This window comes from Lathyrus oleraceus, chromosome 1, assembly GCF_024323335.1.
Source record: "Lathyrus oleraceus cultivar Zhongwan6 chromosome 1, CAAS_Psat_ZW6_1.0, whole genome shotgun sequence".
NCBI classification, from domain to species: domain Eukaryota; kingdom Viridiplantae; phylum Streptophyta; class Magnoliopsida; order Fabales; family Fabaceae; genus Lathyrus; species Lathyrus oleraceus.
The window spans coordinates 201,257,009-201,274,182 of NC_066579.1; the positions used below are offsets into that span (position 1 = coordinate 201,257,009).

General features: G+C 35.4%; 1 protein-coding gene across 2 annotated transcripts; it reads left to right on the top strand.

The window, feature by feature from the left end:
* Positions 1–946: 946 nt before the first annotated feature.
* On the top strand, positions 947–3,721 carry LOC127115613 (uncharacterized). Of its 2 annotated transcripts, none has more exons than XM_051047116.1 (7): positions 947–1,041; positions 1,932–2,140; positions 2,218–2,274; positions 2,377–2,490; positions 2,745–3,047; positions 3,225–3,332; positions 3,413–3,720. In XM_051047116.1, exons 2-7 carry the CDS (start codon positions 1,958–1,960, stop codon positions 3,437–3,439), a joined length of 792 nt encoding a protein of 263 aa, XP_050903073.1. In that variant the 5' UTR covers positions 947–1,041; positions 1,932–1,957; the 3' UTR covers positions 3,440–3,720. The 2 variants fall into 2 exon arrangements, with proteins under 2 accessions (XP_050903073.1, XP_050903072.1); XM_051047115.1 differs by having other exon boundaries at positions 952–1,041; positions 1,921–2,140; positions 3,413–3,721.
* The last annotated feature ends 13,453 nt before the right edge of the window (positions 3,722–17,174 follow it).

Below are 17,174 nucleotides of genomic sequence, written 5' to 3' on the forward strand. Positions count from 1 at the left end.
TACCTATATATGATAACTTTTAGATACTTTGAATAATTTTTTCGTATTTATAATATTATATTTATTACTCATTTTAACATTTTCTTTTAGAATTTTTTAGTTGAATTATTTCAAGAAATACCATGTACAAATTGTGACAAATTTATTAATAAATGCCTTTGTAATACATTTTAATTTTAATTAATCTAAATTTGTTACTTTTACAAAATAATTATATATATATATATATATATATATATATATATATATATATATATATATATATATATATATATATATATATATATATATATATATATATATATATATATATATATATATATATATATATATATATATATATATATATATATATATATATATATATATATATATATATATAGCATATCAAATGAGAGTGTTATTTTTATATGAGAATGATAAGAATAGTCATTATTCTTTATATTTAAAATAAATGGTTGAAATTAAAACATTCGTATGTCTCTTTCATCATTTATTATTCATATGAATTGGACACGTTATTTGAACAAACTTTTTAAACTCAACCATTTATTTTTAATTTAAAGACTAATAATTATTCTTATCTATCTTATATAAAAATTACATTTTCATTTGGTATATTATATATATATATATATATATATATATATATATATATATATATATATATATATATTATTTATTTTTCAAAGTCAACTTTTTTCATAAATATATTATATTTTAATAATATTAATTTCATTAATACAACTTTTAAAATTATTTTTGGAAAGTAAAATAGGTGCTTTTACTTTGTGCTTGCCCCTAGTTTTTATATATGCAAATTTATTTAATTTCAGATCTAGTTATCAATTTTATAACTTTCACTTTTTCTTCCTTCCATATGCATGCACATTACAAGATCTATAAATACCATAAAGAAGGAATGATATTGTACAATTTTTGGTAAATTAGGTTCTGAAATAAAAATTATGAGGAGCAGTAGAATTTGAAAGAAAAAAAAAGGAAAGTGTTGTTAGATCTATTTTCATTAGCTATAGAGAGGTAAAATTTTACCTTTTTTTTCATTTTTTAATTTGCTCTTTTGTGTATCGCTGTTCTTTTTATCTTGAAATTATAGATCTTCTAAGCTATTTATATCTTTCATGAGTGTTTATTAAGCTACATCTACATGTCTTTGTTTTTCTTATTACTTGATCCTTCTATATTTATTTTAAGTCTTTTTGATGTAATATTCCCACAAATATTTTCCTACATAAAAATCTTGGACGTGCAAAATTTTTTTATACATTTAAACATTAATTTCAAAAACAATATAATATTTTTGTATTTAAGAGTATTTTCATATTTTTCTTCATTTAAATACAATTTGATCGTAAGATCATTATTTTCAAGCAATCCTCAATTTTAGGTCGCAGATTTGAAATTTGGTGTATATATATTATTGGTAAAGTGCAATTTATAGTTGATAAAATAAATTATTTTCTGAAATAGCTATTTTACTATGTACATAATTATTTGTAAATTAAAAACTAGCTAGAATATAGTTAGATGATTTCAATTTTATTCTATAGAAATTATTTTTGATGAGATATTTTATAGAAAATTTTTAATCACCTTCTTATCAAAATTAAATATTTTTCATATTTATTATGCTGTTTTTTTTAAAGGCAGTGTATTTAGTGCATATCCATCTTAGTACTATTACTTCCATAATATCTAAATAATATAAACATAAACTTAAGGTGTTTATTATGCATCTTCATTCTATGTATCATTTTTTCCATACACAATCAATAACATCTTTTTTTTCATATTATTATGCATCTTCATTCGATGTATCATTTTTTCCATACAACAAAAAATTAAAATTAATGTGTTTATAAACTATTTGCTGTAAGATTAATTTGAATGATGATGAAGAAATTCTACAGAGTGGTTAACCTCAAAGTAAGAAGCAATGACTTTCACTTGGATTCAAGGAGTATTCTTTGCTTTCTTAAAGTGTTTTGGTGTTGAATCCGCTGAAGCCACCATGGATTCAAATATGAAACCTCATGCATGTGAAGGTAATTCATCGAGTAGAAACAAGAAAAGCTTTCAAGATACTTCAAATCCATCACTCCCAGATACTCAAACTCTTGTATGTATATTAATAATTCAAACTTTTGTTTATTTTTCTCAAAATATATGCAAAATCTTATAATAGTTTACGTGCAGAATGCAAGTTCAACGGAAAACCGTAGTAATTATGTCTCAATTTCTCAATTATTATCTGTAAGCATCTCTATATTTTCATATGCCATGATACATTAATCTTTAACTCCTTTTTTCTGATATTAAATTAGTTTATACTATTATTTATGAATATCATTCTAGGATATGCCACCAATGGAACGACGATTAGTTGCGCCCAAACCCAAGCATCATCGCGATATGCAGATTCGAAATGGTACAAACATGTATGCTAAGGATGTGTCAAAAGAAATTCAGGTATTGTTTTTTATAACTTCTTTTATATATATATATATATATATATATATATATATATATATATATATATATATATATATATATATATATATATATATATATATATATACATATATATATATATATATATATTATATATATATATATATATATATATATATATATATATATATATATATATATATATATATATATATATATATATATATATCATATGTTTAACACTAATTTACCTTAGTATTTGTTTGATTCAGGAAAACAATATTGATCCATCTAGTCAAATAAATACAAGAGAGCATGTTAATGTGAAATTGAGTAAGTTGGTGGAAATTTATAGTGACAAGAAGAAAGATCAAGTATATGGTGTTGATGTTCTTTCATCAACCTTAGAAAAAGAACCATCAAAATTAAAGTCAGATGAAACTACAACATTGGATTCACACATGAAACCTCATGCATGTACATTTAGTATTGTAACTCCTATGGAAAACTCATCAAGTGGCAACATGAAAACCTCTCATGCTGAAAATTCATTGCTCACAAATACTCAAACTCTTGTATGTATATTAATTATTCTAATGTCTGTTTTTCTACCTATTGAAACTATACCATATCTCACTGTTTAAATATTGATGCATGCATACTCGTTTGTCCTCTTTCTTTATTATGCTACTTTGTGTAACTTCAAATTTCATCAACATAATATCATAATAGTTTGAATACATTGTGTGTAGATTGCAAGTTCAATGGAAACGAGTGCTCTTCAAAGGCATACTCAACCTAGTCAATGCCCACTTGATATTTTATATTCCTTTCAGCATTCACTCCAAAAAAGAAAAAAGGTAAATTAGTTCTACCATATTTATAATTTTTTTCTTAAATTACTCTTGATTAATTTAAATTTTCATTTCAATGTTAACAGGCTAAAATTGGGGCTTTACATATTTAAAAGAGAAATAAAAAAGTTTGGTCGGCTCAAGACTATTATCAACTCTAAATGGCGCTCTTAATAAGAGTCTTGATATTCATACACCAAAGTTTACACCTAAAACTTACATCAAACACTCTTCATCGTATTTATACGGTGAACAGTATTTTTATTTTTTTAATAAATAAAAAAATAATATTTATAAAAAATAATTTTTATAACACAAATATAAAATTTGTCATTAATCAATTTTATTATTATATTAACCACAAAAATATAGGTTATTAATCAATTTTATTATTGTATTAACCATAAAATATAGATTATTTTATATTTTAATTTCAGAATTTGTTTAATACTATATATTTTATTGGTTAAAGAAATAATAAATTTGGTTAATGAATTATAAGTAAAATATGTGATTAATAACCTATATTTTTATGGTTAATACAATAATAAAATTGGTTAATGACATACTTTATATTTATATTACAAAAATAATTTTAAAATTAAAAATATTTTTTTATAAATTTTTTATTTATTTATTAAAAAATAAAAAATATTGTTCACCTTATTTATACGATGATCAGTGTTTGGAGTAAATATTTAGTATATCATTTGGTGTAGGAATATCATTATTTCTCTTAGTAATTAGTTATTTCCTTATTTTCTTTATTTCTATATTAATAATTTAAAACTGGGTCGTACCATGTTTTTACTAAAGTGACGTGTGGCTATAGTTGTTTGAAAGTTAAGGATAATATTAATGTTGAAAATGAATATGAAATAAATGATGCAAATGTTATGTTAATTCTTCTTTTACAACATTAGATATGATTTAGTTGTAACATATGGTTCTTTCATTATGGTTTCCAATGCCTCCAAAACATACCCACCCTTATTTTTAAGACCTACATTTACCACATGGTTCTATTCATAGTTATATTATTTCCGGTTGAACCTCTAAGATAAGAAAAATGAAAACTAAATGGAAGCTCTACAAATCCAAAATCAAAGATGCTAAACTAAATTTTTAGAAGAATTTTCAAATTTATGCTACCCAATCATATTCATAGCCAAACCTTATACCATAAAACAACCCAATTATTCCAATTCTAACCTACCTTTAACCACTTCCATAAACCTTAAATCTAGTCCTTTAAACCTAACCAAACTTCCTATGAGATTCTTTACCTAAACATAATTACAATAATGTTGTGTCCAAAACCTTTGTTATAATTATGAAAAAAATTTATTACAATGCATAAGTGTGCATGCATCTTTTTCTTCTAACTTTGGATAAGAATGATACAAACCCATCCAAACTAGAGGATCACCAAAACAATAGAGAAGAATCCATAGAAGCGAACGAGGAAGACACCTATATTCAACTCTCACCTCGAGTTCTTACTCCATTTCGCCTCCTTCTTTGGTTTATTCCAATATAGTCCAGGAAAAGTAAAAGTGGGATTCTATGCATACTTTACCTATTTGACAGAAGGGAACAAAATTAGTTTTATTTTGGTTTTATATATTGGATTCAATCCGCGTCACAACATAATCAAACAAAAGGAAGGAGTGACGCTTTGGTTACCAACAAACACTTCCAAATGAGACCCTATTTAATTTCCTAGATTGAATTAACCTATCTATTGCATCCTGTCATACCCCAAAATTTGCCCGTTGATCTTGCAAGACATTTTTCAAGGCACTCCAACTCACTTTTCAAGACATCGATCTTAAAGGAACAAAGACCCAGCACACAGGTGGCCAAATCCAGAAAATGACTTAAACTGGCTTGCTCGCTAGGCGAGCAAAATCCTTCGCCTAGTGAACTCTTCGCTGCACCACTCGCCTAGCGAAGCTTGCGAATACCAGAAATTTTGGGCTTCATTCTGAGCCCATTAGGTCACAAAAACTCTTATAAATACCAGAGCTTCATTCAGAAAAAAAGATAGACAGAGAAAGGAAAAGACAGATACACAGAAGGGGAAGCAGAGACAGAAAAACCCTAATAGAGGCAACCGGAAAAACCCTGGAGGCTAACGAAGAGAATTCAGAGTAACCCCCGGATACCCCGAAGGAAACTCATCTGCACAAAGGTTACCTCCGCCCAACTCAATCCGACACCAACCCTAAGAGTGATCTGCCAATTCAATATTGCAATTCAATTGCAAACAGGTTTGCACTATCACTATCGCTTTATGCTCTCAATTTACATGTGGCATTATGATTGAATTTATAAATGCATCTTAGGTTTTACATGTGGATTTAAGTATGCATGGATGTCTTGAATGTTTAACCATGTAGTTTCTGTAATGGATGCCATAGGGTTTGGAGCTTGCTGAAATCGTACTGTTATTAAACTCAAAACCCGCAGCCGTTCGCTAGCACATCGCTAAGCGAACATGTAGCGAGTGTTCGCCAAGCCTTCGCTAGGCGAGACAGTGGCGAACATGACAGTCGCTGATTTTTCCGTTCTGTTCTGTACTTATCTGACATGTTCTATCATAGCTATGTATTATTTGCCTGACATTATTACTGCTGCGATTCCTTTGTTCGGTGTGACTATTGATCGCACCCATTTGGTATTCTAACCTGTTTGCTGAATTTTTTGAGGGCTCACATACTCCCGAAGAAGGTAGCTTGCTAGGTATTCCACTTTATTTGTGGGATACCCTTGTGGAGATTCATCCTAATTACCTAACTGATTACAAATGTTGCCTTTGAATATATGATCTTGGCCCTCTCTTTGTTGCCTTACGATATTACGGTCATGTCCCGCGAATGTGGGGATACCCTTAGCAAAGGCCCTTCGATTAAATCATCATGTCACTATAAGATAAATCATAGTCCCTCGGATGTTGCCTGCGAATATATGATTTTGTCCCTCGATGACCCTTCGTGGTAGCCTACGGTTAAATGATGGTCGTCCCTTCGAATGCTAAGGTATCCTTACAAATGTTGCCTTCAATGACCAATCGACGACCCTACGATGCCCCTTTACATCCAAAGGATAAGACTACTTACTCCTCAATAGTAAGGACAGTTTTACCCTCCTAAGGATAGGAAATACCCATAAAGACCTTGGGTAGGTATAACTCTTAAATGCTGACTCACAACTTAAAATACTTTTCTCACCTCACACTTTGCAAAACATCCATTAGAAAATCACCACTTGGTATACATTCGTACTAGAATCATTGCCAAGTTATATTTTTCTAAACAGCTTTCAAAATTAAACGAGATAAATATTTTGTATACATTCTACAAGAATCATTACAAAGTTAAACTCTCTTTTCAAAACATTTTCTAAACAGTTCTCAAACACTTTTTCGGACAAGAAAAACATAAGTGATTAAGCAATTAAGAGCCCATGGATAACCATGGATACAAAGGGTGCTAACACCTTCCCTTTGTATAATATACCTCCCGAACCCAAAATCTAATCAAGGTCTTTCCTGTTCTTTTCCGCCTTTCCTTATTGGATAAAAGAAAAGTCGGTGGCGACTCTTGCTATCCGCGACATTTGCTTTCCAAAGCAAAAAAAACACAAAAGTCAGTTCACCGTATGACAGAACTGGCGACTCTGCTGGAGATATTAAAAAGAGAGGTTGCCTTAAATAAAAAACAAGATCACTTATTTGAATTGTCTGATTTACTTTTAAGGGATTGCTTGGGTATTTTATGCTTGAGTGAAAGATCCTACACCCGGATCTAGTGTACCTTAGGTAAGTAGCAAGAGATCATCGCGACTATCCGGCGTATACTGGAATGGTTAAAATGATGGCTACGGTTAATGTGACACTTTGGATGTCCTGATGTTCCTCATGTTTACTTGAGGAAAAATTTGGCGTCTGCGTGGTGTTATCAAAGCATTAACCAGACCTTTAGAACCCTAATTGACTCGTCCTAGCCATTAGAAAGTAGTGAGATAACTGACTTCGGTTCCGACTGGGGTTGGTTGATACTCGATACTACACTCTTTGAGATTGGACTTTAGGGAAATTTCGGTCAACCGCTTGGTGTTGCACTGAAGTGGACTTAAGGAAAGGTCGATGATTTGAGATCCTTCTAGAACCCGGTTACTATTCTAGGACAGGTGGAACCAACCAAACTTCAGTGGGGAGGGTACTTACCTATGGAACTCATGCAAGCCTTAAAACCTAGGAATGATTGCGGTGTGACTTGTTTGTGTTTGTTACTTACTTAACATCATGACATCATAACATCATAACATCATAACATCATAACATCATGACATCATGGCGTTGTACTAACCATTTCAAGGACTTACGGATTTAGCTTTGCCCTGTTTTAACAGGCTATGGCTTCCAGGAAGACCATCCGGATCAATCTTGTAGCGATCTCTCCTCAACTCAAGAATTTAGTGTCAGAACTTCCCGATCATGCTCAGTTCATCAAGAAACATGGTTCTCTCCTTAATTTAGTTACCACCGGTTTCAAAGAAGATATGATGAGAGTTCCATTCCAGTTCTTCGATCCTAAACATCATTGCTTCACCTTCCCAGACTATCAGTTGGTACCCACATTAGAGGAATTTTCCAGGCTGCTTGGGATACCTATACTTGATCAAACACCTTTCAGTGGTTTAGAAAAGATTCTGAAGTCGGAAGAAGTTGCCGCGGCTTTACACATGACAAAGTCCGACATTGAAGCTAATTGGGTAACAAGAAGTGGAGTTAAGGGTTTACTTGCCAAATTTCTGATAAATAAGGCCCGAGAATTCCTAAAAGTTATGAATGTCCATGCTTTCGAAGTTGTTCTAGCACTACTAATCTATGGTTTGGTGCTATTTCCTAATCCGGATCAATTCATAGACATGAATACTGTTAAGATATTTCTCACTCATAACCCTGTGCCTACCTTGCTTGGAGACATTTTGCATTCCCTTCACACTCGTACTATGAAAAGGCAAGGAACTCTCATGTGCTGCGTACCTTTATTATCTAGGTGGTTTATTTCGCACCTTCCTCAATCAGTCTTGAAGAATGAGCAAAACTTGAAATGGTCTCAAAGGATAATGTCGCTCTCCCATTCAGACATCCATTGGTGTCCCCAACCCAAAGAAAATGTTATCATCATTGACCGTTGTGGAGAATTCTCTAATGTACCACTCCTGGGGATAAGAGGAGGTATTACTTATAATCCAGCTTTAGCCCTACGTCAGTTTGGTTATGCTCGAAGAGATGGTCCACATGAAATAATTATTCAAGGCACTGTGTTTGACTATGACAACGACTCTTAAGATCTCCGTCAAAGGTTTGTACGAGCTTGGGGCATGGTCAAAAGAAGTACTTTAGGACAGAAAAACTCTATTCCTATGGAACCTTATCTCAGATGGGTACGCGCCAGAGCTCGTGAGCTTACCATGCCATATCTTGCAATCGGACCTCTGATGGTCGAACCAAAAGTTGAAGGAGTTGCCCCTCAGATCATTCCTTATCCAGACATGCCTACCAATGGTGAAGAATTGAAGAAATCCTGGATCCAATTGAGAGAGGAAAGGGATACTTTTGAAGCTCAGTTCGGTGCTGAAAGGAAGAAAGTATTAGAGCTCACCAGCCAACTTAATGAGGAACGAAGACTCAATGCATATCTCCGCCCAAAAAGGAGCCGTCCCTGGGAGACTTGAGCTTTCATTGTATTTTTCTTATAATGAACATTGATTAAATAAATTATTAATAAAAGTTCCCCTTTTGGTGGTTTACGCAAAGTTAAATTCCAAAAGTCCTTGAAAACATTTCATACATTGCATAGCATAACATAACATTGCATAACAGGTACTCTAAAGGATCAATGTTCTCACGGTCTTCCTTCCAAACAGGAAAAAGGCCCTCGAACAAATTGTCAAGGATCTCCAGGCTCAGAATGCTCAACTCCAGAAGATGATCTTGAACTTATCCAAGGGGCAGGAGGAACTGAAGGCTCTATTGCTCGAGAAGAAAGACAAGAAATCTGTGAGTTACATTAACCCGGGAAGAAGGCAGTTTACCAAGATCAATATGAATTTAGCACAAGCACTGCAGGGTATGCTAAAAGCAAATTTAATTACCCTCAGAGATCCTCCTGCAAATCCCAACACTACTTCTCCTCGTTATAATCCCAATGCCAGGTGTGCATATCACTCTGATAGCCCCGGGCATGATACAAACGATTGTTGGTTGTTGAAGAATAAGATTCAGGATATGATCGACGCTGGAGAATTTGAATTTGATCCTCCGGAGACTCCTAATGTCATCACTGCTCCTCTGCCTAATCATGACAAGACTGTTAATGCTGTAGAAGACGCTGATAGCGATTGCGACTTGGATAGCTGGATTTTCCCAACAATTGGTGAAGGACTCAATTGGAAGGCTGAAGACACTATCCCGATTTCCTTTAGTCAGGAGTAATTGTTATTGCTATTTTAGTGTTTCAAATTTTGTAATTTTTTTTAAGGCATTGTGTCTATACCCGGGGCACAATAGCTAATTTTTCAAGGGTTCTGTCATTTTCATAAGCATATTCACATTCAATAAATCAATGGACTTTTGCATTCAAATATTGCGCTCTTTATCTTTCCTGTCATCATTCAAATAAACTATGATTTCTTACACACACTCACATAACCAATTGCAGATCCATATCCACTCTGGATCCTGTTGATAATAATTCTGCTACTGTTCATTATGACTTTGAAAATCTGATCTACCAAGCCGAGGATGGAAGTGAGGAAGATTGTGAAGTACCTGGAGAGCTTACCAGACTGTTACTGCGAGAAGAAAAGACTATTCAGCCGCATGAGGAATCAATTGAAATTGTAAATCTGGGTACTGAAGTAGACAAGAAAGAAGTCAGAGGGTTCTTGGGACGCTTGAATTACATTGCCCGATTTATCTCCCATTTGACTGCTACTTGCAAACCCATCTTCAAATTACTGAGAAAAAATCAAGAGATAATATGGAATGATGAACGTCAAGAAGCTTTTGACAAAATCAAGAAGTGTCTCCAAGAACCTCCAATTCTGACGCCACCAGTTGAAGGAAGACCTCTAATCATGTATTTGACCGTGTTAGAAAATTCAATGGGGTGTGTGTTGGGGCAACATGACGAGTCTGGTCGAAAAGAGCATGCCATATACTACCTTAGTAAAAGTTTATCGACTGTGAAACAAGATACTCACTGCTCGAGAAAACTTGCTGTGCTTTGGCTTGGGCTGCTCGCCGACTAAGACAGTATATGTTGAATCACACCATTTTATTGATCTCTAAGATGGAAACCTGCTCTCTCCTGAAAGAGTTATCACTGATAATGGTACTAATTTGAACAACAAGATGATTACTGAACTCTGCACGCAGTTTAAAATAAAACACCATAACTCTTCTCCGTACCGACCAAAGATGAATGGCGCCGTAGAAGCTGCTAATAAGAATATTAAGAAGATCATACAAAAGATGACAGTAACATACAAAGACTGGCATGAGATGTTACCCTTTGCTCTTCATGGTTATCGCACTTTAGTGCGCACTTCGATAGGGGCAACTCCTTTCTCTTTAGTCTACGGAATGGAAGCCGTTTTACCAGTGGAAGTTCAGATTCCCTTTCTAAGAGTTATGAAAGATGCGGGCTTAGATGAAGATGAAGGGATTCAGACTCGACTCGATCAGATAAATTTGATTGATGAAAAGAGACTTGCGGCTGTTTGTCATGGGCAGATATATCAGAAGCGCATGACCCAGGCATTTAATAAAAAAGTCAAGAGACAGGTATATCAAATTGGCGACTTGGTAATAAAGCGTATCATTCTACCACAAGGTGATTCTAGAGGCAAATGGACTCCCACATACGAAGGGTCATTTGTAGTTAAGAAGGTATTCTCTGGTGGAGCCATGATGCTTGCTACAATGGATGGCGAGGATTTCCCGTATCCCGTGAACGCGGACATAGTTAAAAAATACTACGCATAAAAGAGACCCGCTAGGTCGACGTATCTAGGCAAAAGTAAGGGCATCCCGGCGAACCAAAAGAGTTCGGGCAAAAAATTAGGGATAAACATATAAAAATGTACACCCGGCAAGTCGAAAACCTGAAAAGGCGGCTTGGGCAAAAAAGGGTATCCTGGTGGACTGAAAACCTGAAAAGGAGGTCCAGGCAAAAATTAGGAATTAAAGCGTATGACTATGTCCCGTTCTCGATCAGCCTCACCAAGTCAAAGGGACTGAACAAGCCAATCACTTCTATCCGACAGCGGGAGATGAGGGGCTTAAAGACATAATGACATTAGTGGAATTAAAATCAATAGGACTTTTCCTTCATACCTTTTTCTTTGTTTTCTTGACAATTTCCTCTTACTAGGATTTCTGTCTCCTCGTACTCAAATTGCCTGTTTATAGGCCCTCTTTCAAAATCAATACAATTTTATTTCCAAAAAGATGCTTTTGTTTTACTTTCTCTGTTTTGTTTGCATAAACGTCCATTGATTTAATTTGAATTAATATATGAATTTGAATATGATTGATGTTTACCAAAAATACATGCATAAAATAGAAATAGCAATTACGAAAAGACTTTAGGATTGAGGCTAAAGTCTAACCATGCTTTCCGATGAGTCCGGCTGCTAATTCTATTCCCCAGCAAAACCAGTTATTTCCCAGAAGAAATTGGCATTACTAGACAGCTTGGTCATCTCTTTTTTCCCCAGCCAGGTCCTGTTGAATATTTCTACCATCAGACAAGAAATCAAATATCCCCAGCTAAGAAAGGGTCATCAATACGAATATCTCCAACCAGAATATGGGGATTTATTTTTCCCTGGCAAAACTTTTCAGGCGCATAATTCATTCATACATCATTTCACATCATATACATGCATGCAATGTTCGCATTTATTTTCAAAAGCATAAAACATCTCATGCATCATGACATGGCATGAGGCTAACTTTTTTTTCCAGGTTAATTATCCTCCCGATACAGTCAAAATAAAGGTTCATTCAGACGGACACCCTCATCGATTACATTCGAGATTCAGATGCATCTTTCAGATATAATCCATATGAACATTCATTCTGACAAGCATCCTGACATCCTTCTAACGATGGCATCTTTAAGCCCATCCCAGACATTTATTGCAAATACAACATATACAAATATCATCGGATGTAGCCTAACGTACGGCTCATTCTGATTCAGCCTAACGTATGGCTTCTTCAACTATTCAGATACAGCCTAACGGACGGCTCATTCTGCTGCTCAGAGACGGTCTAGCGTACGACCCATTTGGATGTTCATCCCCTCAGATGCCACCTAGCGTACGGTACATTCTGAAGTGTAGTCTATCGTATGACTACCCCTTTCGTCATCAGAAACAGCCTAATGGACGGCTCATTCTGCTGCTCAAAGACGGTCTAGCGTACGACCCATTTGGATGTTCATCCCCTCAGATGCCACCTAGCGTACGGTACATTCTGAAGTGTAGTCTAGCGTATGACTACCCCTTTCGTCATCAGAAACAGCCTAACGGACGCCTCATTCTGCTGCTCAGAGACGATCTAGCGTACGACCCATTTGGATGTTCATCCCCTCAGATGCCACCTAGCGTACGGTACATTCTGAAGTGTAGTCTAGCGTATGACTACCCCTTTCGTCATCAGAAACAGCCTAACGGACGGCTCATTCTGCTGCTCAGAGACGGTCTAGCGTACGACCCATTTGGATGTTCATCCCCTCAAATGCTACCTAGCATACGGTACATTCTGAAGTGTAGTCTAGCGTATGACTACCCCCTTTCATCATCAGATACAGCCTAACGGACGGCTCATTCTGCTACTCGGATACGATCTAGCGTACGATCCATTCTGATCCGTATTTCACCAGATACAGCCTAACGGACGGCTTATTCTGCAACTCAGATACGATCTAGTGTATGATCCATTCTGATCTTTCATCCCCCAGTGAAGTCACCCGCCTAATGGACGACTCAGTCTGCTACTCAGATACGCTCTAGCGTACGATCCGTTCTGATCTTTACCTCTCCAGATGCAGCCTAACGGACGGTTCATTCTGCAATTCAGATACGACCTAGTGTACGATCCATTCTGATCCTTTATCCCCCAGCAGCGTATGACCCATTCTGATCCTTATCTCATCAGGTTCAGCGCACCCTATTATCACCTAATATACGGTCTAACGTACGACCCGGTATGGCACCCACGTCTTCAGATATGGTCTAATGTACGACGCACTATGAAGCTCTCATCAGCAAACCTTTTGGATGGCATCTTTAAGCTCATCTCCATCAAGACTATCTCTTAATCCACAAGTGCAAATTTTTGGGGCATTCTAAGTGTTCAATAATCTTCCACCTCCAGATCACGAATGGCATACATACCATTCTAACCCTTTCGGTTTAAGAATATTGAACAGGGGCAGCTGTCATACCCCAAAATTTGCCCGTTGATCTTGCAAGACATTTTTCAAGGCACTCCAACTCACTTTTCAAGACATGGATCTTAAAGGAACAAAGACCCAGCACACAGGTGGCCAAATCCAGAAAATGACTTAAACTGGCTTGCTCGCTAGGCGAGCAAAATCCTTCGCCTAGCGAACTCTTCGCTGCACCACTCGCCTAGCGAAGCTTGCGAATACCAGAAATTTTGGGCTTCATTCTGAGCCCATTAGGTCACAAAAACTCTTATAAATACCAGAGCTTCATTCAGAAAAAAGATAGACAGAGAAAGGAAAAGACAGATACATAGAAGGGGAAGCAGAGACAGAAAAACCCTAATAGAGGCAACCGGAAAAACCCTGGAGGCTAACGAAGAGAATTCAGAGTAACCCCCGGATACCCCGAAGGAAACTCATCTGCACAAAGGTTACCTCCGCCCAACTCAATCCGACACCAACCCTAAGAGTGATCTGCCAATTCAACATTGCAATTCAATTGCAAACAGGTTTGCACTATCACTATCGCTTTACGCTCTCAATTTACATGTGGCATTATGATTGAATTTATAAATGCATCTTAGGTTTTACATGTGGATTTAAGTATGCATGGATGTCTTGAATGTTTAACCATGTAGTTTCTGTAATGGATGTCATAGGGTTTGGAGCTTGCTGAAATCGTACTGTTATTAAACTCAAAACCCGCAGCCGTTCGCTAGCACATCGCTAAGCGAACATGTAGCGAGTGTCCGCCAAGCCTTCGCTAGGCGAGACAGTGGCGAACATGACAGTCGCTGATTTTTCCGTTCTATTCTGTACTTATTTGACATGTTCTATCATAGCTATGTATTATTTGCCTGACATTATTACTGCTGTGATTCCTTTGTTCGGTGCGACTATTGATCGCACCCATTTGGTATTCTGACCTATTTGCTGAATTTTGTGAGGGCTCACATACTCCCGAAGAAGGTAGCTTGCTAGGTATTCCACTTTATTTATGGGATACCCTTGTGGAGATTCATCCTAATTACCTAACTGATTACAAATGTTGCCTTTGAATATATGATCTTGGCCCTCTCTTTGTTGCCTTACGATATTACGGTCATGTCCCGCGAATGTGGGGTTACCCTTAGCAAAGGCCCTTCGATTAAATCATCATGTCACTATAAGATAAATCATAGTCCCTCGGATGTTGCCTGCGAATATATGATTTTGTCCCTCGATGACCCTTCGTGGTAGCCTACGGTTAAATGATGGTCGTCCCTTCGAATGCTAAGGTATCCTTACAAATGTTGCCTTCAATGACCAATCGACGACCCTACGATGCCCCTTTACATCCAAAGGATAAGACTACTTACTCCTCAATAGTAAGGACAATTTTACCCTCCTAAGGATAGGAAATACCCATAAAGACCTTGGGTAGGTATAACTCTTAAATGCTGACTCACAACTTAAAATACTTTTCTCACCTCACACTTTGCAAAACATCCATTAGAAAATCACCACTTGGTATACATTCGTACTAGAATCATTGCCAAGTTATATTTTTCTAAACAGCTTTCAAAATTAAACGAGATAAATATTTTGTATACATTCTACAAGAATCATTACAAAGTTAAACTCTCTTTTCAAAACATTTTCTAAACAGTTCTCAAACACTTTTTCGGACAAGAAAAACATAAGTGATTAAGCAATTAAGAGCCCATGGATAACCATGGATACAAAGGGTGCTAACACCTTCCCTTTGTATAATGTACCTCCCGAACCCAAAATCTAATCAAGGTCTTTCCTGTTCTTTTCCGCCTTTCCTTATTGGATAAAAGAAAAGTCGGTGGCGACTCTTGCTATCCGCGACATTTGCTTTCCAAAGAAAGAAGTCACCATCGAAAAGTTCTCCCTACTTAAGTACTAAATGCAAGCTCTTTCTAGTGACTCATAAAGAAATGGATTTTCACTTCAAAGTGACGAAGCCGCAAAGAGGAAAGTAGGGTGTATATCGGCTAAAGGTTGGTTCTTCGGTTTCCTTTAGAATGAAAGTATATATGAAGCTCAAACTACTTATACCGACTTTGTTTTTTTAAAAAGGAAAAGCTTAACTTGTTTTATGGGGTGGGGTACTTGTGGTAAGCTGCATAAGATATGAGTCTGAAGAGTTTTGTATAAAAAGGAGAAGTACGGTATTTCACGAAGATCTTTCTATCAATAGATAGAATTTTATTTTTGATATATGACATATGTCAAATGGAGTATAACTCAAGCCTCATCTCAAAGTGAACTCAAGTAAGTATCTACAAGAATGAAGCATCTGACAAGATTTGAAGTGTGTGAAAGACTGTCCTGATACATCTGAGTGAATATATATTGTAAAAGCATAAGAGTATTCTCGTAAAGTATTATATGGCTAGTCACACACATACACAAATAGGTTTTCAAACTTATTTTTCTTAAGAAAACACTTCTAAAAATACCTTGTAGTCGTGCCATACAATTTAGGAATTGTCAAAAAAGCTATGTGCAAGTTTTTCTTCTTGCCAATTGATTGACACTTAAGTCCAATCAATTACACCACTTGAAAAACACAACATGATCGATTGTGACAGTGCCTTAATGAATGGTAACTACTAAATATCTTTTCTTTCCTTTTTGAACATATTAATCGATTAATTTTAGGCATACCAATCAATTGGAGCATTATTTCAATTGATTGACTCATCATCATTGGCCATAATACTTTTCCTTTTTATGCCAACTTCTAGCATATAAGTAGAAGTCCCTTTCCACATATTTTTACATCCAGAAACATGTTTTCATTTCTCACTTCTTACTCTCTCTCTAAAAATATTTTTATTTACTTTCTCTCACTAAAGTTTTGTCGTAGAGATTTTGAGAAAGTCGTTTGTGAGTGAGGAAGTTGTAATTCTGGAAGGGTAGATTTGCAAGTTCACTAAGAAAGTTTTGTTTTTACCTAGGTTGAACATTTCATCAATTTAGGAATCATTTTCTTGGTTTCGAAGGTAAACCCGTGAAAAGCTTTGGTTTGGGGATTTTGTGATCTAGTCTCTGTTTAGGTTCGAGATTGTCCCGGTGTTAAAATCTCACAGGTTCTTGTTAGCCCGATATAAAACCAAGGTACGGTTCAAGATCATCTCGATGTTAAAATCTTATTTCGGTTCGAGATCTGTCTTGTAGTAAAATCTCATAGGTTATTGGTTAGCTCAGAATAATACCAAGTTTCAGTTTGTGATCCCAGCTCGGTGTTAAAAGCTCTCATAGGTTCAATATCATCCTGTGTAAAATCATTGTTTGAAGCTTG